This window comes from Ixodes scapularis, unplaced genomic scaffold (assembly GCF_016920785.2).
Source record: "Ixodes scapularis isolate PalLabHiFi unplaced genomic scaffold, ASM1692078v2 PGA_scaffold6__148_contigs__length_123643588, whole genome shotgun sequence".
In the NCBI taxonomy this organism is placed as follows: Eukaryota; Metazoa; Arthropoda; class Arachnida; order Ixodida; family Ixodidae; genus Ixodes; species Ixodes scapularis.
Window position 1 is genome coordinate 92957795 of NW_024609881.1, and position 24475 is coordinate 92982269.

The 24475-nt window shown below is 45.5% G+C and overlaps 1 protein-coding gene across 2 annotated transcripts in view; it reads right to left on the reverse strand.

Annotated features, from left to right (window-relative positions):
* LOC8041899 (sodium-independent sulfate anion transporter) overlaps positions 1-24216 on the reverse strand; it is a 77819-nt gene extending 53603 nt beyond the window's left edge. The window contains exon 1 of one of the 2 annotated variants that reach the window (XM_029995276.3): positions 23146-24216. In XM_029995276.3, coding sequence (XP_029851136.2) covers positions 23146-23248 — 103 coding nt within the window. In that variant the 5' untranslated portion in view covers positions 23249-24216. The remainder of the gene's footprint in view (positions 1-23145) is intronic. The other variant, XM_042286079.1, reaches the window with a different exon arrangement.
* Positions 24217-24475: the final 259 nt, after the last annotated feature.

Below are 24475 nucleotides of genomic sequence, written 5' to 3' on the forward strand. Positions count from 1 at the left end.
TGGCGTAGAGGTAAAAGGTTTGCGTACACAAAGCAATTGCGTCGGCGCCATGCGCCCATACAAAACGCGGTTCGGGCTCCGCGCAGGCGCAATGACAACGACATTTCCTGTACTTACACGAATGCAGAGCTTCGCTAATGACCTAACCAAAGGAGAGCGTATCTTATGTACAGTTACCCGTAGTGAAAGCTGTATAGAGAACGTTTGGCCATTCATTGGGAAGTGTAGGACGCAAATGAAGAGGCGCCATTGGCCGGAAACGGGCTGTGCGTGTTCCAGGGCGTCTTCACAAATTCGAATGTGGGCATCCAGAAGCCGCGAACAATACCCTGGCGGAGGTCACGAGAAACAAAATTAATAAGTGCGTCGAAGTAACTCTCGGTGACTGAAAATATGGTGCAAGTGATGTTTCGATCACGGTCATGCAAAATCATACTGGAAAATATATAAAGATATCGAAGATATAAAAATCGTGCGCGACTATAGCATAACGATCGGCGTGATGCGTACGCCAGGCGCCGAGGGCGGGAATCTGCCGTCCGAGCAAAAGAGTTCGAGCGGCACATTCGTTTCTTATGTTTTTACGTGATCTTAATTGAAACATTACGTGCACCATATTTTCGACCATGACGAGTCACTATACATTTAGCTCTTACGCACGTATTAGAACGGTTTCTTGCACCACCAGGGAATTATTTTCGGCTTCTGGTTGGCCAAGAGAGCATGTGCAGCCTCTGGTGCACTCTCGGGCTCTGCCCGCTCATCTCATTGACCAAACTATCTCTATGATACCGCTCTGCCCGTTGTATCCCTTTAAAGCTATAAGAATCTATATACTTGCGGCAAACTAAAAATAAAAATGATTATAGTTTTGTTGTTTGTATACATGTGTAGCACTCAAGTCACGTCCAATCCAAGAAAGTCGCCAGCAACGGCGTCTTCAGCGAGGCCTTTCCGTAGTCACGCAAAATATTATGAAAACTAATTCGTTTTACGCGATGAAGAAGAAAAAGCGAACCTTTACGGCTACACAATCCATCAACTCGGAACGCTGAAGAAAAAAAGAAATGTTTATATAAGTCAAAAACAAAACGCTCAAGCGCAGTTGCACAGATGCGCAGGAGTGCATATCTGTCGCACGCGCACTCTAGGAGTCGTCATCTCACCGACGATGGAGCAGGTGTAGTTAAAAAAACGTACACAAAAGTAAAGCACAAAAACAAAACAAACCGAAAAAAAGCGCACGCGATCTTGTGTATGCTGTTTTTCAAGCAGTGCATCACACCTCTACATTCCTCTGAATAGAGCGCTCGTGTCTACCCGCGGGACGCGTAACTTCGTGACAGCGATACCCAAGTTGTCACGTAAGAGTGTCTGAAATGCCGAAGGTCCATCTAAAATGGGCCTTAAAAATCGGCGCCTGCACGTAGCAATCTAAACTTTTCGTCAAAGGTGCGTTTCACTGGTGGGTTTCAACTTCAACGGGAATCGGAAATCAACTCGCTATATGCGCTATTTCGTTATAACCGACCTCGGTTAACGAAGTGCAAAAGGGAATAGAAAATCGTGATCGCTTCGCTGTAGCCGCTATTTCGTTATAACCGATTTCGTTATAACCGGTCTTGACAATTACTTTGTCCACACCTAAGCTGACAGTGAGGTGAGAGCTATACGCGCTCGTCGAACCAATAAACCGCCTCACTTTCATCACCTTACCCCGCTGCGCGTAGGTATGGGCAAGAGAGCGTGATCACGTGACAAAAGGTAGATGTACGACTGCTCCCAACGAGAGTCTAGCTTCCACCGCACTATAAGCTCGGACGTGAACGAATTGTATACCCGTGCACCACAGTCTGAAAAAAAAAAAAAGGAACAGATGTTTGGCTTTTTTTTTTCAACTTCGTTTCCGCCCATATAATAATTGACATTTATGTCGGAATAGATAAGAAAAAAGAAAAAAGGATGCACGCGAGCTCGTTAAAGGGATTGCCCGGTAAAATGTTGACTCTTAGAAGAGAAGTAAATTATACTGTTATTGCTTTTGTTTGTTTGTTTGTTTGTTTGTTGGAACTTTTGACAATACAGGATTGTCATGGTGCTGAGGCAAAAGGTGACAGTAAGTCACCTGACCAGGCTCCTAGCACCAGACTACACTTGCAGCAGATGCAGCAGATGCAGCAGGCAGACTAGTGGTAGAGTGCTATAGTTAACCATAAACAAAAACAAAAAATACACAGTAACTAGATCACTACACTACATACGCTCTTGCAATGAAAAATAAATAATTCGCAACATGCAACAAAAATATATGAACTACATTACTACAATTACATCTGTACACATAATTTAGAAGACAACAGTATTATGCGGAAAGTAAAAAATATGTTTTTGATTTTTTTCTGAAAGTCAAGAGGTTTGAATTATGATCGATTAATATCGATCAAGCCAGGGTGGAGGTTGAGAAGATTGGGAATCTGCCAAGATAGTAATTGCGTACCGTAATTTGTTCTGGTTCTGATTTTTATAAAGTTTGTATTTCTAAAATTGTAGTGTGTATCAGTATTCGTATATGTAGAAAGGAATAATTCACGGTCAGTTTTAACTTGGGAGAATATAACCTCAGACAATCGTTGATTATACAGTGCCTCAATATTCAGGATACGATGTTTTTCAAAGTATTGGAATGTATGATCGCGGCTTGATAGGTTTTCAATAAATCGTATACTTTTTTTCTGCATTAAGTACAAACTAGTCATATTACATTTAGATGTAACCCCCCAGACAAGTAAACAATAGTGCAGTCGAGAATGAACAGTAGTGAAATAGAGCTGACGTTTTAGCCACATTGGTAATAAGGCACGAAATCTATTCAGCATGCCAATAGACTGTGCGATGTCACGCTTCACAAAATTCACATGACATGTCCAGCGAAGGTTTTCATGAAAATGTATGCCTAAGAATTTGTATTCGGTAACCCTTTCTAGTGACCGTGACTGGAATACTATTTAGGTAGTAAGGTTAACTGGTCTGTTAATTGAGGAAAAAACAATATATTTTGTTTTGTTAACATTTAGAAGCAGCTGATTCGCATCAAGCCACTTCGATAAGTTTTTGAGCCATGCGTTTGTGACAGGAATAAGAGATGATAGGTCCCTGGATGAAAAAAAAACACTCGTGTCATCGGCGTAAAGTACTATGTCTGGCGTATGGGGGATAGCAACAATGTCATTGATATAAAGAAGGAATAGTATAGGTCCTAATATTGATCCTTGCGGAACACCAAATTTTATATATTCAGTGTCCGATTCTATACTATTAGCTACCACAAACTGGCTACGATTTGTCAGATAACTGCGCAATAGTTTAAGTGAAATGCCTCTAATTCCGTAGTGTGGCAGTTTATCAAAGAGAATATTATGCTTGATAGAGTCAAAAGCTTTATTGAAATCTACGAAGATGCCTATAGTGTAGGATTGATTTTCTATATTGCTGATAAGTTTTCCTCGAATGTTAAGTAAAGCTGACTCAGTGGATTTACCTCTCTGAAATCCATATTGGTTTGCAGAAATTAGTCGGTATTTATGAAGATGATTAATTATTCTAGAATTTATAACTTTTTAGGCATATCATTCGCACAATATCCGAATTTTCGATCCTCCGCCGCATAATTCAATTTTAAACAGAACCCAACTGCTCAGATTGCACCCGCAAAACACACAGCGTTTTGGTTGTCAACAGCGGAAGCTCTGACGTAATATCATGCAAAGAGAGCCACGAAAACTCTTGACTGCTGTCTCGGTAAAATAACCTCGTTCTAAGAAAGACGAGATTGACGATAGTTAGGGAAGCTCAATTCTTCGACGATGATCTCTGTACCAGTGTTGGACAAAATACTCGATAAAAGTATTAGTTACAAAACACCTGCTTCATAAAGTATTTAAAATACTACTCAAATTACTTTCACTATAAAGTATCTTGAGCAGAGTACAAATACTTAGAAATGTAATTCGGTTACTTTTGAGATTTTACCAGAATGGTTTATTAGCACGCAACAACACAAAAAAGGGGGGAAAAAGTATTGCAGGGCTATTTTATGCAGTCCGACTATAAGGAGCAAAATATTGTCACGAAGGGCAAATGATGAGGCGGCGAATAACTAAAAAAACTAAAAGTTTAATGGGGCGAACTTGTGCCCAAAACAAAATAGTCAAAGGCCAGCGTCGCAGGCGTCGATGTCGGCGAAACAGCAAGATCGACCGATGGGGCGAGACTGACTCCGGACCGCCATTCGCCGTAGAAAGTTCGGCGCGTAGAACATTCGTAACACAATCAGACGACAAGGTTCTCGAACGTACGAGAATGTGAAGTTGAAAGAATAAATGAAAGAGGAGTCTGCTCCCTGGAGTCGAACCCGGAGCCCCCGCGCGAGAGCCAAGCGCGGTAACCATTCGGCCACGTGCTCGCTGGGCAACGCGCGTGGCAATATCACTGATAGATGTTACAAAACATTTCTGGGACAACAAAAAAGAGGGCGCTTTAGCTTTTGGGGAGGAGATCAGACCGTGGCGCCCCAAGCGGTTAACTTTAGAGCTAGATGGATGGGGACAACCAATACAATGGCTCAGCGCTCGGCTGACTTAACCGAACGCGGCGTCAGCGTTCGGCTGGAGTTCGTGTTCTCCGGTGAGAGGGAGGAGGGGCTCTTTTGTTACCACTCCGGCCTGCATGAACAATGCAGCATGCAGGGTTCAGAGCTCAGCACAAAAAAACCCAAGTGGGTCAAGCTCGCATCATCAGACGTCTGCTTTCGGGAAAGATCCGGCACTTAACGTCACTTCACTAATTGTTGGTATTTTTTCATTACCACTGTGCATCGCACTCTTAAAAAAGATGGCATGAACATGCCCACAAGGAATGTGGGCATGCGCAAAGGCCTTGTGTTAAATAAACACCGAGGTGTGGGGGTGACAAACGGGTCAGAGCGCCTCGCATCGCTGAATATCACGTCTTGCGGCGCACATTAGACGCATCGTTTAACGATTCCTATTTCCTATAAGGGGAGTTCACTATAAACGAACTTGGTGCACGGATATGAGTGAATGGATAACAAAGAGAACCCACATAATAGCCACCGTAATGGTCGCACCTTCTTCAAGTAGGTTGCCTTCAGAAAAGCACTCAACGTTGGGGGACACTTTGTTGGCATTTTGGGAGGTCATCCAGCTCGTAGTTAGTTTCCTGTTTCCGTAGTTCGTCTCTGCTTATCAATGTTCGCTTACAGGCAGTGTTCGCGAGAGCATTAAGTGCCGGACTGACAACACAAAGAAAAGAAAGGAAAAAAAAACACAAAAACATCGATGTTTGGCTCCTAGCGGGGTCAAATATACAAAAAGCATAACAAAAATGCCTACTTTTTTGTGTGTGCACTTCTCATTTTCTTTTATTTGTTATTTTCTTGACACTCAAGTCTGCATTGTTGTCGTAGGTCGTTTCCCGGTCTGCGTTGCGCCTCAGGGTGGCAGCTTTACTTCCGTAAAACCACACCTTCTGTTTGAGGATTTTTTTGAGGGGAAAGAAAAGGCGCCTTTGGAAAGGCGAGGGGGCGGGGGACCTTCATTGGGCTGAAATATAAGTCAACTGGCAAAAAAGCGATGATTTCACGAGCTCAGTCAAAGTCACCGCAGCTAATCGGAGCTAGCAACAGGATCTGGTTGCTCGAAAGAATGTCCACCGCTCGTGCCACGTCCACGCCACTACATATCGAAAAACCCGGAAAATGGTGGAATGTCAAAAATGTATTTAAGATAATGAGTACAAGGTACTCGGAATTGTAATTAAAATAGAGTATCAAATACTCTCGATCAAAGGTTTTTGCAAGATACCAAGGTACTTCAAAAAGTATTTGAGATACAGTATCTTGAGTAGAGTATTTAAGATAGGCACAAGCCAACTCTATTCGCACCTTCGACCATGTTGATCGAAACCGGGAACAAGTCAACGCCCTCGACCGTGACGTTATCACGCGTGATGTGACGTCCCGACACGACCAGCCATGCATACTTACGATATTCAGCCTGCAGTTTCGTACTGGTGTTCATAATTTATCTAAACAATATCGGGGCGTCTTTTAATAAAATATATATCACATCCGACTACAATTAGGCCCTCTCTAAGTGACCAACGCAAAACCTTGGTAACTTCATGATATCACCTTTAAAAACTGACATTTTTTAACCCTGGAGACAGGGGAAACAGAAGAGCAGAACAACGCAAATTTCCAAACACAGCTGAGGGTTTATCTCACAAAACACAACCTTAAACAGATAGGTTGTTTATTTGGGGTTGTGTTTTGTGAAATAAACCTTAGCTGTGCTTGGAGATTCGTGTTGTCCTGTTTTGTTTCCCCATTCTTTGGGTTTTAAAAAAATGTGAAAGGAATTTATAAAACGGGTATAAAAGTCCATTTACACAGGGACAGGTGCTTACGCTTCCTTGAGTTACTTTATGAATCAACAAGACATCCATGAATCGTATGTTACGTGCAAGGCTACTTCAATTGGTTGCCACGCTTCATACGAAGCACGGAAATTTCGACGGCTCTCGGCATAAGCAGACCTAACCTGTCGTAACATAGCGTAACGTAGGCAAACGGAGCTGTGTGACCTGGCCTCTACAGACATGGAGTTACTATAATGTGCGCTAGAGGTTCAACTGGTGCTAGTGTCTATGCGACTTCCGCGATATAAATCGAAGCAGACAGCAACCAGTCTACTTCTGCGGTTCTCCTGTGCATTCATATGGGAAAACGCGCGTGCAATCTGTCTCTTCGCCGAAAAAAAAAAAAAAAAAAATATATATATATATATATATATATAATTATTAATAATTATACATAATAGTTATAATTATATATACCTATTAACATTGTGAAGGTGTAATTGTTTTACTTAGCGCATTTTTCTTAATTAGTGAACGATGTTTAACTTCGCTATATTTCAGTCCCAAACCTGTGTTCCACAGGTTTGGGACCGAATGATTCGTACGTACGAATTATTCGTGATATTTGCTCTTATAATCGAGCGCAGGAAGAACATGCACTCGCTTTTTCCCATAGAAATGCACTACCGGAAGTCAATTTCCGACTGGTTGCCGTTTGTTTCAATTTGCCAGAGCCCACTAGCGCCAGTCGAGCCCCAGCGTACATTACAATAACTATGTTTACAGATACATGGCCTCGGGATCTCGGAGGCCATGACAGATACCGCGGAAACAAGTGGCATATCGAAAGGAGCACCGCTACTAAAGCTGACAACTGCAAGTTTCACGGATGTCAGCTGCACACGTAAGAGAGAGAGGAGGGGGATGTGCTCGCATGTCGGGTGGTTCCCGTTTCGACCCATTCCCAAAACAACCTTCCCGTTTGTACCTTCCCGTTTCGACCCGTCTCAAAACAACCTTCCCGTTTCATCCTTTCCCATTTCGCCCTTTCCCGAAACAACCTTCCCGGTTCGGTCATCGTTCGGTTAGTTTGTATTGTTCGTTAACAGTTGATTACGTTCAAGGGTCCAGTGTCAGTTCTCCTTGCTCACATCACTTGTCCCTCTCCCGAAACAACCTCGGAGACATGGCACCGTAAGATAAACGCTGTTTCAGGAAGGGCTCACCCGAACATTTACAACTTCATTGACCTGCAAACTGGATGATCCTTGTGAAGGATATCGCTGCAGCAGCTTGCAAATGGTGGTGCCGTGCGGGCCAGGTGACCGCCGCGAACTATCACAATTGGAGTGCCGCCTTTCTGATGGCGCGATTTTCCTTCTCGACTTCCTCAACCAAGGCGACAGCATTTTGTGGTTTATGATTTTCGGCTGTGTACGCGACGGTTCTGTGTTTGAACTTGTAAAAAAAGAAGTCGCAATCATATGCCCGTCAGCCTGTTTGATTTATCACTTTTAAAAAATATCCCATTCATTATAAGGAAGTTTTAGAATAACCTACGTAAGCGCTTTAGGTAACCTAGCTAAAAGTAGCGTCGCGATATAAAAACTTGGGCAACGCTAATTTTTGCTTACTCAAAGTGCCCTTGCCTGCGTTATTCTAAGACTTCATTAGGTGCTTTCGTAGACCACGTTTCCCTTTTCCCTAAGCCCTCCGCAACGAAGAAGCCGCTACTGCGCCTGCGCGCGGATGGCCTTGACTGTAGAGTTCTGGGTATCGTAGCGGGTTGCGAAGGAGCGTCGCGTGACTTCGAAAACGGTCTACGAAAGCTCCCTTTTATTGTACAGAGCGGGAAACCGTTAGCGCGAACAGGTGATTGTTGGTTTTAGCTGTTTGTCTACAAAAAAATTAGAAGACTACCATCAATATTATTAGTGTGTTTGAAAGTGCTCATCTGGGCCACTAACCTAAGCGGTAAAATGGAATACCTTCTAGTACCATTTTAAAGTAAAAGTCGAAAAATCGCAAGATCGTGTTCGTGGTAACGTTGTCGCGCAGTGTACATAGTCCATTTCGTCATTACACATTTTGGGTATCATCTTGAAAAAAACATTTTTTAAGTGGTTCAAGTAGAAATATATTTCCTTGAAGCTTGTCTGAAAGTATTTCATATTTTAATAATACGTTTACAAGCAAAAATATTTCACAACATAACTGAATTGCTCGCCTGCACCTTTGTATTAGTTGCATTAACATGATTTCGGGACATATTCTTAAGAAGAAAAACTTCGCAAACCAGGATTAGGACGATGGACACTTTTTGCGAAGAGGCTGAGATGCGCGGGGATTTATACCAATTTGGCGGGTTCAAACGGGACGAATTCAAACGTAAAATATGTCTTGGCTACGGGTTCAAATATAAAGGGCGTTTCGGGAACGGGTTGAAACGGGACAGGTTCAAACGGGAAGGTTGTTTCGGGAATGGGTCGAAACGGGACGGGTTCAAACGGGAAGGTCGTTTCGGGAATGGGTCCAAACGGGACGGGTTCAAACGGGAATGGGTTGTTTCGGGCTACACCCCGCATGTCATACATTGCGCAAGATCCTGCAATGTATAAGAAGTCGTGATACGACCCAATCATCAGACCCAATGTACAGAGAACGCTACAGAATCCAACTTCGTGTATCGCCGGGTTTATCGAGCAAATACTTGGAACCCCCTGCAGAAAATGAGAGCATACCCGTAGACGCCGATGTAAAACCAAATGGAAAAATATAAATTCTGTATATTTTTGTTTGTTTGTTTTACGGTCACCGACAGAGCAAGAACGGAAGGGTGTCTCCGAGTTGTCCAGCCTCTAGCGCAAACTTCCCTTTGATAACACTTCGGCATCTCGTGAGATTTGAATGTGCACGACGGAAGGCAGGAAGCACTGCCGAGGGCCAAAAGCGCGTGCTTTAGAGTCCATAGACTTCCGAAAGAAGCGCCCCGCAAATTTCCGTCTTATTCGCGAGGGTGGCACTCAGTTGGTCGAACGACGTTTTAGCGAACGCCGACTTTTCGTCGAAAGACGCTTTAGCGAATGGTCTGCCGCCGCGAAGGGGGGCCAGGCGGCTTAACATTTTTGTAATGAGCCGCCGCAAACTGCCGCCGCGAAGCGGTGTGAACGCAGCGGGGGAGGGGGAGTGGGTAAACGTGTGTCTCCGTTATTTGCCGAAACGTCGACTCGCTCGAATGAACCGCTGTTCGCTAAAACGTCATTCGCTCGTGGGATATGGACCCTAAATTGACCGTGCGCATGCATCTGTGATATACGGTAAAATATCTGTTTTGCAACATATCGCGACATTTTCCTGCCGCACGGGAAAACTTATAGTATATGCATTCCACGAATGATTTTCGTCCTTGATGTTCACGTGGTCACATGGCAACTCTTAACGACACACTCTGAAAAAAAAAAAAAAAAAAAACGATTGCTAATTCATTTTATTATCCGAGAGCAGTGTTTCAAGGATAAGAAAACATAATAGAAAACAACAAAACCGGTTGGGTTTTGTAGTTTTCTACTCGTGGGTTACAACTCGTGCGAGAAACGCCGATGATTAGATTATCGGACGCGTTTTTTCCCGCCGCCAGGTTCGCGCCTGTAGCAGGAGAGATAACTTTGGTGCGTCCCCTCGCTTCCCACGTGGTTCGAGTCGCTCTAAAAAAAAATTACTGATTTTGTGTTTTTTGATGACGTTGAGAAAGCTAATTGGAACGATATCTTTATTTTCACAAATTTAAAAGTCAATTAAGTGATTTTTTGTTAATTGTCCGACTTGTCATAAAAATGACCCCCTCCCTTCTCCTTAGCCGTATAACTCATCTGCACAAAGCGAATTTTGTGTACCTTTCACCTCTTTTTTTAATAAATCTCTTGGAATTAAAAAAAATTAAACCCACTGTATAATCTCAGACGATATCATTTTGCTCTCTCGAGGACTGGTTTAGCATTTTTAGAGGAAGGAAAAAAACGTTTCGTCAGAGTTTAGATAAAAGCTTCAGATAGCATAGGCAACGATTTTGAGCAACAGGATGGCTGAAGCGCTCTTATTTTGAAGCTTGGATTTTTTTCTCGTGACTCCAGGTCCAAGCTTCCATCACCACACCCAGATATTGTATCACATGTATTTTTCTCTGCTTGATATAGAAAGCTGTTCAGAAGCTTTTTTTTTTTAATGTTTTATCAATCGCCGTTCTAAAAAGCGCGAATTCGATTTCATAACTATTGTAGCGTTTCCACGCTGCATGTAGCTCAGCATGGGCGCACACACGCGTGACTCGCACGTAAATAAAAATTGTAAAATAAAAAAAAAAAACTCTTTCTCCAAAACTGTAATCTTTCGCAAGTTCTCAATCACTCAACAACGATGAACAATGGGCGCAAAGAGCGTCGAAACGTTACACGAACAGATAGAGATGCGCAGCAACCGCAACACACCCTTCTCTCAATCTCCGCGCATTGTCATACGCACAAACAAAGTCACGGGTTCGAAAGATACGGCGAGGAACATTCGATGCGCGCTGCACTGCCCTCCTCCCTCAACACACTGCTTGACCCCACGCATGACGGAAGGTCACACGTGTCATATACAAGATACACATTTCACACACACGCGCTCACACGCATGAACACACGTAAGAACCAGACGCCACAGTATTCACCTCAATCGGATCTGGTTTCTGCTCACGCGCAGTGCGCCTGGGTGTGTTCTTTGTTCTTGTTTTTTCAAGTTTTTGCAAGAGATTTTGTGTTTGTTTTGTTTACGTGCGTCGTGACCCGGATTTAGCGTGGGGATCGGTGTCGTAACCTTCCTGACGTCACCGCGGCACGTGGCCGTCGTGTCACGCGACGTTACAATTTCCTTCGCCAACTTTAGTGGGGAAGCTTTCCGCTAAGTCTATAGCGGGAACCGTCGCCGTAACTGACGTAACTGACGGTGGCCGTCCCGGCCACCGTCAGTTTAAATGTCTCGCGATTTCAGTGAGACGCGGGAATGTCTCATGTAATATACGTCCTAATTTGGCGCCAGCGGAAGGCGATAACACCGCATAATGATAATTATTATTAATATTTTTAATGAGACAAGTCTCTACAATTAGTCTGCCAGCGGGGATATCTAGTCCAGCATGCTAGAAGAAAAAGATGTGTCGTAGCCAAAACGGTGTGAAAGAAAACCTGACAGGCCATAGCCTCGTATATACTGACAAAGCCTGGTAGATCGCCACGAGACAACGGATGAGAGGAGAGCCACGTGACTGGCGCCCCGCTGCGGCGAGGCTCCGAAACACACTTCTCCCGAGCGAACAAGCGTGTGTCGGGTCCTCGCCGCTGGAAAAGCTGTGCGGTGACGTCCAGGTTCCCCGAGAAATGGCTATTTAATGCTTTGTACTACCAGAACCTCGCGCTCCAAATCTGCGGCCGGGCACTCTATGGCTCCGTCGTCGAACTCCCAGGCTTTGTAAGTATAGAGGAGGCTATGGCCAAGCCTATACGGCGCGAGCGGGCGCTTCAGACTCGACTTCACGTGCAACTCCGCTCGTGCGATAAAGCTTCGGCAGTGCTTTCTTTCACTGAGTCTCAGTCGCACTGTTCAGCCCCATATATCTTATACAAAAGAAACGGTGACCGCTAAGACATGATGACCGCATTATCCGCGGACATGCCTCAAACATGATTGAAACATGTTTCCTTCATACGTATATGTACGCTTGGACCCTGTCTGCAGACAGTTTTTGTACGACCAATGTGACAGGAGCGTCATACAAGGAGGATAGGTGGACGGATGTTAACAGCTCTACCCTTTGTAACTGGCGGTAGCTTGCGCCACCTAGCCTGTGTCTGAAAAGGCAAACAGGAAACTCGCTCCAGACAGCGTCTGCAGACTTTTTTGTACGATGCATTGAAACTACGTTCCTACGTAGTCTGCCCAGGAAACCTATGCGTATTTTAGTCGATCGATTGATTGATTGTTCCGCATGTATTTTGAGCGGATGTCGTTAAAAAGAAGCGATAGATGGCGTAAGTTAACTGTATAGTTGTTGGCAGGTTTGGATTCCTGTAGAAGCTCTGCCTTGTACTTCCGTTGCCTTCCGCCGTGCTTTGACTATGCGCGCCACGAAGTGTTACCTAGCGGGTGTCCCAAGTGAACCGTCCGCTGTAAAGCGAGCCGGAAAAAAAAATCAGCACCTGCACTTAGAAAGTTAAAACGTTCACCAAGTGTGCCTCTGAGCAAATAAATCTTACCATTAATACAAAAAAGTGCAAATAACTTGCCAACATCAAGGTTAGCCGCCTTCGCAGAGGACTGTCACGGGTGTGGAGCTGGGAAGAAAAGGAGAAAAAGAAGAGAAGAGAGAAAGAGGAGGATCGCGAGAGTTCTGACCCGTCGCTTGTTGAAGCCGGCAACGCTCCGGCTACTGAAGCTTCACCGAAACCGGCCCCGCTCCGGTTCCTGAGACCCCGGCCACGCTCAGGCTTCTGAAGCCTCACCGAAACCGGCCCCGCTCCGGTTCCCGAGAACCCGGCCACGCTCCGGCTCCTGAAGCCTCACCGTAACCGGCCCCGCTCCGGTTCCTGAGAGCCCAGCAACGCTCCGGTTCCTGAGAGCCCAGAAACGCTACAGTTCCTCAAGCCACGAAGAACCCGGCAATGCTCCGATTCCTGAGGCCACGACGAGCCCCGCCACGCGCCTGAGGCCACGACGAGCCCCGCTACGCTCCTGAAGCCCCGCCACGTCAGGCGTGAGTCGAGCTTTTGTGGGGACTTGACCACGGGGACTCCGGTCTGCTTTGAACTTTTCCTTTTCTTTCTTTATTATTGATAACTACCTCCTGATTTCCTTTCATTATATTATTACGTATGTACATGCCTTTGTCTCACCTGGTCTTGTCTCAATCATTTCGCATGTCGGACCGGGCGGACGTGACAAGGACCGAGTTAGCGACGTTATTTACTTGTGGCGCCATGTCTCGAAAGGCGCAGCGAGGAACTCTGTTGTCTGCTCGCTGCGCCTGTCGGAAGATGGCGCCACAGATAAAGAGCATTGCTAACTCGGTCGTCTGCGAACGCACTCGAACTTTTGTTTTGGCAAGTATTTTGCTCTTGTTTTTTACAGGAAGAGAACTGTGTTTTGAAATTACACACGATAAGACTGACCTGCTCAATGCATGCACATTTGGTGAAAGTTTGAACTCCTTATGTGCAGGCACAAATTTTTCCGGCTTGTTTTACGCCGCATACACTGGCGGCCGAACCGCGTTCACAAAACGGTTGCGAAAACGGCAGCTTAAAAACCAATTTCACGCGCGTTTGATGATAAAAACGAGCGGATCCGTTTAGTGGCTGCGATTCTAACGCAAGTGTGAATGCACTTTTAGAGCGAAAGGACCGCATGGGACACCGTATATATGACGAAACCGGATGGCATGATAAGCGTAGGATGAAAAATACAGTGAAAAAATTGTAGCAACAAAGGAAGGCGATTGAACAACCTTTACACATGTTTACGTCCTCATGACAGGACAATAAATATGCCACATCACGCCTGCTATGCTGCTTTCGGGCTTGTGCTGTCATCGATAGTTCGCTCGTGTTAAAAGGTCACAGTGGTACCTTCTTTGTCCACTGGGTGTCAAGCTGTTCATGATTTCTCTGTCGTCACTTCAAGGAAAAACGGGGGTGCCCCAAAATACTGTACAACAGAATAAAAGTAAAGGCTTGCGTTACCTTTTCCTACTGTTGAGAAATTAGTAGACACATGCTGCGCCTTGAATGTTTTATCGAACGCCTACACACGCCCCATCTTCTACAACTTTCGTATTGTACACGGGGGAAATCATGTCGACCACCTGATCCGCGAAATTATCTACGCTTCAAAATTACGACACTCCAGCCATGTTTGGTACTTAAAATCATGGTGGCCTGTTCATCAAAAGCTTTATCTAGAACCACGGGAAACGCTTTTTCTATCCTCCAGAAATGTTAAGACGGTCCGCGACAGGGCAAAACGACATCACCCAACTTCCTGCCTCTGGGCGCCGCCATCTTGCTGCTGATGTGGGTAGATCTAGAGTTCCTGTATATAGCTACCTACTGCTCCCCCTTCGGGGTAGCATATCGAGGAACTCTAGGTAGATCGTCTGATAGTCCAGCGTTGCTGAGGCCGTGGGTACGCATCAGCAATGCGCTCATGGCCCTCACCGCCCTCACGGCCTTCAAGCACTCATACCCCTCACGGCCGTCATGGCCCTCATTGTCCTCACTCACCCTCACACTCATGAATTTTCTTGGTTCAGAAACTCACTCATCCTCACCTCACCTGTGAAGATAAGGGGGGTGAGTGAGTTTCTGAACCACTTCTCTCTCGCCACGCCCTTCGCCGCGCGGCAGTACACGAATGCTCACTGCAGCCAATCTGTGCGGGCCAGGAGGTGTCCGCCATTAAATTGGAAGAACACTGCATGGTTCAAGTTTCTCCTTCTCAAATCTAGGCTCTCTAACTTCACTGCCCGGTCGCTATGGAGAAGGAAACCACACGACCGTTACACGCTGAAAGGTACGTCGTGATATCCCTTTATAGCAGTTCGCTCGCAGACCGCGAGGTGGCTCCTATTGTCGCTGGAAAGTGTTCGATGCGCACATCGAACTTCATTGCCTGGTCAGACGGCATGGGACAGCAGACGACCCGATCGTTGCGCATTCAAACGCATATCGCCATCACCCCTCATAGTAGTTCGCTCGTAGTCTGCAAAGCGGCTTCTTTCTATATCGCTGTAAAGTGCTAGTATGCGTATCAAATTTAACTGTGTGGTCGGTATGGGAAAGCAGAAGACAGAATGGTTGCACATTGAAACGCACGTCGCGATTCCACTTCGTAGTAGTTCACTCGCGGACAGCGAGGTGGCTCCCAGGTGGCTGGGATGTTCTAGAAAGTGTGCCTACCAAACCTCATTGCCCGATCGGTGTGCGAAAGCAGACGGCACGGCCGATTACACATTCAAACGTACGTCGCGATTCCTCCCCATAGTAGCTCGCTCCCAGTCCGCAAGGTGGCTCCACGTGGCTGTAAAACGTGCAAAAGCTCGCGTATAGGCCGCGCAACAGAGATACGAATGACCCGCCATGTAATCTTCCACGATAGTGTCCAACTTCAGAGACCCGCGGTTGCCATGTAATCACGGCGCGACGCTGCCAACTTCTATCGAAACGGCTATCAAGATCGCGGGCAGGACACCAACTTTCGTAATCGCTCACACTTGACCCACTCGAGAAAGGCCCTCGAGACTAATCAAATACATCCCGCGTTAAAAGAAATCAGACGAGAATTAACGGGACGTGACAGATCGCCGCTCGGTTATTGTGACACCATGGTGTAATCATATGTGCCTCTCCGTCTTCGTCACTTTAGTCATAAGCATCCGCCAAACAAAACGACTTCACAGTTGCCAGCGACATGTCGTGGTCGTATTGACGTGTGAGCATCTACGCCCTTTTGCAATTCAAATTCTAACTGATCCTCCGTGCGAGCCCAAGGCTAAACTCCACTTATTGTAAGTCAGTTTGAGGAATTCTGCTTACAGGAAGTTCGCGTATAGTGCCTCGATTTCTACTGCGACATTAAGTGGCTAAGTTTGTTGCTACCTCGTTTGACGTAACATAACGGGTGACCCGGCCTTGATGAGCGATAAGGGTCAACGACTCCAAGTCGCTCCGATCGCAGCAGTTTGGAGGTGGGCGTGTTACAATGGGCGAAGCTCATTACGAGCCAAGAATTTCACCAGAGGCGACTGCCGTAATCAGCACGCTTCGCGCACTAACCGCGATAATACGAGGAGTGACTTTATACGCGCGACGATGTGCCTAATAAGCGGACACAAAGTCGTAACAAAACGTTTGCACGGACGGGAGTCGTCGTGCAGCACCGGAGGGAAGGCCGTACGGGTTACAGATAAAGATCGCCGCTTATAATAACAAAAACACACGCACGCAAAGACCGCCTAATCGAGCTGCCACGCCACTGTATTTTTTTTTTTTTGTTCTTCCCCTTTATGAGCGAAAATGAGCGACGCTAATTTCCCCCGCAACAAATGGAGTTCGTGTCGCAAGCGGGTGCCAACGGCAGAACACCGTTGGATTATAACGACCTCCACCCTCAATCAGAAAGAAACTAAAAGTGCCGGCGAAGAAAAAGAAACCATACAACGAATTCGCATTCCGATGAAATCACTACTTCGAATATACGATTTCTCTTTATTTTTTCTTCTCTCTCTTCTCACCACAGACACAGACAGAAAAAAAAAACCGTTTGCTGCTGCCAGTTGACAAGGACCTAAAAGCCCTCGCATCACCACCGTAAATATAGCGACGCCGATGCCATCAATGTCACTGTCGGTTCCAGTCGAAGCTGTAGGCCACGCCTTCCCCCTTCTCGAGAGCAAGAAGAATTACGACCGCTATTTCTGGTTTACGAAAAGGTCCGCAGCTACCGGTTTTTGGGGAATGGATAACTATATAACCGTGGAGAAAAATATACAACCCGACTTCAAAACTGCTTCTACACGGTCTCACCCTGAAAGAGTGACCGTGTTGCAAAGGGTACAAAAGAGCGATCTGATTTGTCTGAAAAGAGCAAAGGCTCCATCGAGATATTGCGCGTGTTGTTTCGTGCGCACGCCACGATCTATGTTCGTTTGTGCGCGTGTTTGTATGTGTGTGTGTATGTGCGCGTGCGCGCATGTTTGTATCTGTGTGTGTGTGTATCTGCGCGTGTGCGCATGTTTGTGTGCCTGTATGTGAGTGCGTGTGTTTGCACGTGTGCGCGTCTGTTCATGTGCGTGTATGTGAGCGTGCATGTGCTCGTGTCTGTGTGTGAGCGTATTTGGATACACGCATGCGTGCGTGTACGCGCATGTGTGCTTGTGTTTGTGTGCGTGAGAGAGTGTTTATAAAGTGCGAAGTGTTTTTTGCCGTGTTGCGGAACACACATATCCGACAACACAGAAGTGAGCCAGAAATCTGAGGGGAACTAGAAAATAGTTCCCAACTAACGTATTTAACCAAACCGTGGATAAGTACTGCACAGAAATGGCAAGTATGAATTCAGCAAAGCCTTATTTGCTATACCGGCGCGGTAAACTCCCTCATGATGATGGTTTTTATTTTTATTTGTTTATTTTAGACACGTATTTGTTTTTCTTTTTTGTGTATGTTTAGTTTAACTTTAGAATCCTCTGTTGTTTTTTTTAGATGCGATTTATGGCTGGAACAAAATCTAACCGGAAATCAAACCAAAGATTAGAGCATTGAAAAAAAAGTATATATATATATATCGTTCCACACTACTTTAAACCCCCCCCTCCCCCCCCCCCCCCCAAAAAAAAAAAAGATATTTAAAAAGACACGAAGGTATTTATGGTATGTAAACAGCGAATGAGAATTTGCGAAAGGTACATTCGAGAATTCTGCTCAATAAATACCCATACGTGTATCGTTTATACGACAACCTTGTAACACAGTCTTCGAAAGTTCCCATTCTCGGCGTCCGATCTTCGGTTCGTTTATCACACACAATTTTCCAGCCTTCAGCCTCGAGATTGCCATAAGTAGGCGAACCGGACACAGAAGGACACGAGATATGGTAACGATGAAAAAATGACGACGACGACCAAATTATCAGAACGGCTATTCGTCAAAAACCTTACGGGTCTAGATATCGGTGTGTCGTCCGACAAATCGGCATTTAACGAGACACCGCGGATCTCGCACTTCACGCACGAGCAACGTAATCTTCTTTCGAGTACCGCACTCTGCCAACTTGGAGTTTATCGATTGGCCTACATAAACCTTATCGGGTAACGTGAAGTCTTTAGCTGAAGACGACATACCGGAAACACATGCCATCAAACTCCTTAGTTTTTGTTTTTTTGTTTTTTAATAAAACCATAAAATAATGTTGTTGTTTTTCTTTGGTTACACACTTATTTAGCGCTTATAACCCAGGTGAAAATTGCGGTTTCACCGGGTTGTGTACGTCTGATGTAACTCAGAAGAGGGCTAGCCCTTATGTTCAGAACGGCTTCCACAGCCACTTTTGTACACGTTACTGGAGAAAAAAAAAAGTACTCGATTACAATTACGATTGCTCTTGGTTAAAAAATAATCAGATTGCTTGATTACTTTACAAGAAAAGTAATTGACCGTTACTTAAAAACGTAACCGTTTCTTTTTCGATTACACCGGTTATAACGAAGTCGGTTATATAACGAAATAGCGGCTACAGCGAATCGATCAAGTGTTCTCATTCCCTTTTGCACTTCGTTATAACCGAAGTCGGTTATAACGAATTTGCGGGTATAGCGAAGTGATTTCCGATTCCCGTTGACCGCGTTATAACCGGTCCCGACAGTACTTCACATGCTTTATACAACAGATTTTTCGGCCGGTTTGACGACGGTTCTTTCGTGCTGCCCATTATTGGGTATCAGAATCGGCGAATTCCAGACTACTCGTCTTCTAAAATCAACGATTTTCGGTAATCCTTCCACGTGTCGGAGATTAGGTTCGAGGATTCCTCGACAGCTAACTTGTAGAAACAAAGGGCGCCATTCGAAAGGGGAAGGGAAGATTAGTAACGGTCACATGTAATTTTTGATACTTCCAAACGTAATCAAACTATTCTTTCGATCACTTCCCAATAAAAGTGATCGAATGATTACAAAATCACCCCCAAATAGAATCAATTCCAAGTAATTCGATTATTCGTGGGAATACCCTACGAGTCTACCACAGCCCAGTATACTCAAAGATGGCAGCGCGCGGAAGACGGGTATCCGAACTGGATATAACTACAATGTTCCGAATGAACACATTACGTTGGTGAAGTATGATTTAAACGGGACTATATCATTGTTTATAGGCGTGCGTTTTTGCAATGGAAGCGTTTATGGTACTAACCTGTATTTTAAACCAATTTTCTGACGAACCACTTTTTTTTTTTTCAAAATATGTTCGTTTTTTTAATTGTTTTAAATATATATTGAAGCACGCCAAATAAGTATCATTTCTTAGCGATAGGTAACCTGCTCAAACGGATGTACCGCAGATAGAGCAGACTAAGCCGTAAGAACAAAAGGCAAACAAAAGAAAAAGACGCTGCAGACAATGGTAACTCCTGATTCAACTGCGTCACACGGAGGTTCCGATGACGTCACGAGCGGGGGATTTTGATTGACGTGATTCTTTTGATTGACGTGCGAGGTACTGCATAAAGGCCAGTGACGGGAGCCAGGCGTACGTTGATGCAGTCAATGTCTCACGACGCGATAGCCCCAGATCGCTCGTCCAAAAAAATACGCACCGCTGAAAAAATAAAGGTTGCTGTTGTATTGGTTAATTAACTTTATAATTAGTTAACGTAAAACGAATTATTTTAATCAGAAACTATCTGGGCATCATAAAAAAAGAACACTAAATGAGCACTCTTTACAAAAATATAAGGCACGCTCAGTGTTTTACGACATTATGAGAGAATACTCAAGTTGGACGCGTTTCTAGGTTTCTGTTTCCTATCCCGAGCGCGTCTTTGCACCGGTGGCGAAAGCGTGCAACTACCGCCTCACCTCCCGCGAATGAGAGAAAGGGAAGTATGGGCGTACCAACCGGGGGGGGGGGGGGGGGGGCAAGAAGGGCGCTTGCCCCCCCCCCCCTCCAGCTCTCAAAAGTGGGGGGCAAGGCACGTGTTTTGCCCCCCCCCTGAAACAGCCGCCACTGGGCAGGGCAAACACGGGTCGGCGGCGCCCGAGATACCAAGAGCACCGCCCCCCGGCCCTTGGGTGGGGGGGGGGGGGTCTAGTTTGCCCCCCCCCCCCCCCCCCACTCAAAAACAAGTTGGTACGCCACTGAAGGGAAGTATGGGGGCGCAAGCCGTTGAGATGAAACGCTGTGCTGTTTGAATGGCAACATAAGAATAAGTTTTGATTGTTGGGTTCACCTTCGTCGTGCGAACAATGCGTTGGGATGCCCGTTTGCAGCGCGCTGTGGCCACGGGGTAGTAGGACTGCTGGCGCGGAGAAAACCAAACTTCAAAAAACACGTCAGTTTTTTTTTGTTTTTTTTTTTACGTTAAAAAATGTTTTGCACGCTTTATTTTATTCATTTTGTAAAGTGCGCTAATTTCGTGGTTTTCTATAATGTTCAGTATGATTTTAATTAAAACCATACTCTTAAACTTAAAAAAAAGAATGAGAGTTCATTGTTCAAATGTGCTTAGGAAGCAAGTTATATCGAACGTGTGGCTTTTCCGAAATCGGCTTTTTCGCAAAAACCAGTACGATATCAACCTTTTTTTCTGTACAATGCGTACTCTTTGTCGGAGCGATTTGGCCAGTGTTTCAAAAAACAAACACTGAAATACCAGAGTTGTACAGCAATTCTCTGGTTACTTGCCACTTAGTTCTTGTTCAGTACCTTTTTGAAGTTAGACGGTGCCTGTAATCTAGAAGGTTCCACGCTTTTTGTTGTACAAAGCGCGTCGCATTAGCAACCGTCTCTTAACGTTCTTCCCGTGGTTGTCAAAACTTCTACACTTGACTCTACCTCAAGAACTTTAGTAGAAAAAAAATTTCGCCGCCTTAAGGATTATTAAAAATTTCCCCTTTAATGTGATAAAACAAGACATTTATCTGTGCATCTAAGATGAGTCAGTTGTTATGCAAAAGCGTAACAGTTGTAAACGCAGTAGGCGTCGCTATATGTATATATTTTTGAAAACCAAATTTTGTAGGGATTTTTACTTGTAACGCAAACTCTCTGTGCAAAAATATTTTTTTTTATCAGATGACAGTTCAGTTTTAAAAAAAGTGAAAGACGATTACAGATCTCAGTAATGAAATATTAGAGCGCAGCTCTTGAGGAGGAGGGGGGAGGGTACGGAGGGGAAGGTATGCCTATCCTTCTCCAATGCAGTTTTCCCACTAAATTTAGCGGGGAAAATGACGTCACATGACTGGGTGTCACGTCAGCAAGTTCAGTTTCTCCGCTAGATTTAGCGGGCAAATGCACGTCACGTGACCTCAACATCAATTCCCCGCTAAATTTAGCGGGGAAGCGAATTGGTGTTGAGGTCACGTGACATCAGTTATGCCGTTAAATTTAGCGTGGTCACGCCGACGTCTCTCAATACGGAAACGGGCGCTTACGAGCTGCGTTCTAGAAGTGCTTACGTGAAAAACAAACACTGTAAAATTAAGAATGAAATAAACTTCATATCACCGAAGCGGCGGTTGCATAATCGAAGATAATCAATGGTTGCTGATAAGGGACCATCAGTAGCATGAGGGCATAGCCCCCCAGGCTACGATGAGGGTTTAACTCAAAGGGCTCGGGTTCCGCGGTGCTAACAAGATGGCGATGTATCGGTGAGGGAGGGAAAGGGGGGGGGGGGGGGGGCGTTAAAAATTCAACAAGAAATAAACAGTTGTCAGAAAAATAACGTATAAATAATGATTACAAAACAACTCATGCCGTCGTGAAAACGCAGGGCATTTTCTTTGTTTTAGACAATAAAGGGACTGCAGTTTTTTTGTTGTTTTTTTTCTCAGACGTGGGTGTGTACTGTATGCTTTTCCATCGTTCAGTTAGGAAATAACTGAAATTTGTAAGCAAGTGCAAGCGGCGGAGAGGCTGAGAATATCCGATACGGACGACGAAAACAGGTTGTGCTTTGCAATGCAATAAATAATAACAATCGAAAAACAATAAAAAAAGAAACACAGTAATAGTATAACGCTCATACGTCCATTGAAATCAAGTGTTATCACGTTCATGGACTCGAGAACCGCGCCGTGGCATACTCACATAACTGCACCGGAAGAGTCATCTCAAAGAATGCCATTCACCTTACTTAGCCGATTACCCCTATCAGCCTAGTCTGCGAAATGTCGGGATCACAAGTGCATTTCCCGCGACTACAGGAATTCTTTTTTACCGACCGATTTGGTGATGGCGATTCAGGGGGTTATCGCGATCAGTAGAGCAAGCTATCGCCCCAGCCGGGACACTTTGGCACGCACGAAACTGAACCAATCGCTGACGCCCGTGTTTCGCGACAACATGAATCGGCAGAATTCCGTTAGTGGTTTGGTGTGGCGACCTTTCAACCGCTGCTTCTTTTTTGCGGTCAGCTCCGTCACGGTTCCCAAAGTGAGTGAACCATGGGAATGGTTGACATGAGGAAGTAACACATTAGATTCGAACTACAGTACCAGCCACGAATGAAACGCCTGCTTGAGGTGATCGTCACCCACAAACGTAGATCTAGGAAAAAACCAAGCGAGAGTTATGTTTGAGCGTAACTTACCTAATAAATTTAGCGAAACCGTAACAAGTGCGGACTTTTGAAGGCAGTCTGAAATTTGTTCACGGCTTTCACGATCAATGATAGCCACCAGCAAGGTAAACTTAAATAAGCATAGCGAATATTAGTTCCCCGTCATTCAGCTGGTAGATTTGAAAGTTCTAGACCCTTCAAGTAATGGGCACGCGTGTAGTCCTTCCGTAAGCGCAATATGTAATTTAGTTTTTTTTAATTTTTGGGTTTACTGGTTATATTTGTTTTCTAATTAACAATGCAACACATAATTCCAGAAATTGTTGGGAGACTTACGTCCATTCTGAATCTTCAAGGCGGCTTCCGGATCACGCACAGCTACCATAGGATCCAGCTCGATTTCTGTCGATACCTTGCGACAAGAAGCCGCAAGAACCATACTTCAAAGTTTTGTCTTCCGTAAAGACCCCAGGAACACTCTTCCGAATATCACGAACCCGTGTCTTGAACACACTTTAAGACGGTTCTTTTGCAGTCCAAAGTCCAACAGCCGTTTCTAAGATGCGCTGGACGAGTGAGGACCGAGGAAACAAGTTTGCCGACGGTGGTTCTGGCTGTGGCGCGAAGTGCAGCTTAGAAAACAGGCGACCAAGATTCAGTTCAAAGACAGATCCGTAGTCGGCGTCCGTTCTCAATCGAGACGATCCAGGAACGCCCGAGAATCGAGACCAAGAGGCTTCCTGAAGATGTACTTGACGAGCGAGGACCCAGTCCTGGAGGCCGGCGTCTCCCGACAGTTCTTGTGGTTGGGGTGCGAACCGCGGCTGAGAAAGCGGATGGCCAACGTTTTGTTCAACGACAAAGCCGAAGCCAGGGTTCGTTCGTGGTCAAGACGATCCAGGAACGCTGTCGAACCAGCAGCCGTGGCGGAAGTCCGGGGACACCTCGCAGGCAAAGCAGACGACTGAAGAGCGCTAGCGCGCGCGCGAGACTGGAGCAGACGAATTTCCAGGCGGAAACGCGGCACAAAGTCAAAGTCAAAGCCGCAAAACCTCGATGATATGGGACACCAGGGAATCCCACGCGCCGGGCGAGCCAGTTCCTGGTAGGAGTGTTTTTGGGGACACTTGGACCGAGAGCGCGTGCAGAAAAGCGAAAACTCGCATCCGTTCCTGCTGGGAAGGCAATCGCTTCTGAAATGCGGCTTCTTGGCGTCAAAACGAAGAAAAAAGGATACACCCTCTTAGAGCTCTCTCCACTTTGAACTCCCTCGCCCTCTTTACGCTGCTCCCCTTTCTTCGCGATTTCTGAAGTGCGCCTTGACGCGCGCGCGGAGCTATCGGCAAGCCAAGCGATGCGAGTAGTCAGGGTCAGACGTCAGCACCGCTAAACGGAGAGGGAACGATTAGAGGGAGAGAAGGAAAGGAGAGAGTAAGCTGGAAAGGAGAAAGGGATCACGATGAGAGAGGGGACAACGTTGGTAACGCCGGTTTATTTCTATACGGGTGAGATACCGACGAGCAGGCGGACGCGCTATACAGACGTTAGAGCAGGTGCCGTTTTCGGTCTTCGGGCTTGCTAGCACTTGTTGTTTGTGTCGCAACAATAATATGCGTGAACTTTAGTTTTCTTCAGGCTGTGCTCCCAAATGCCATCTTTCCATTTT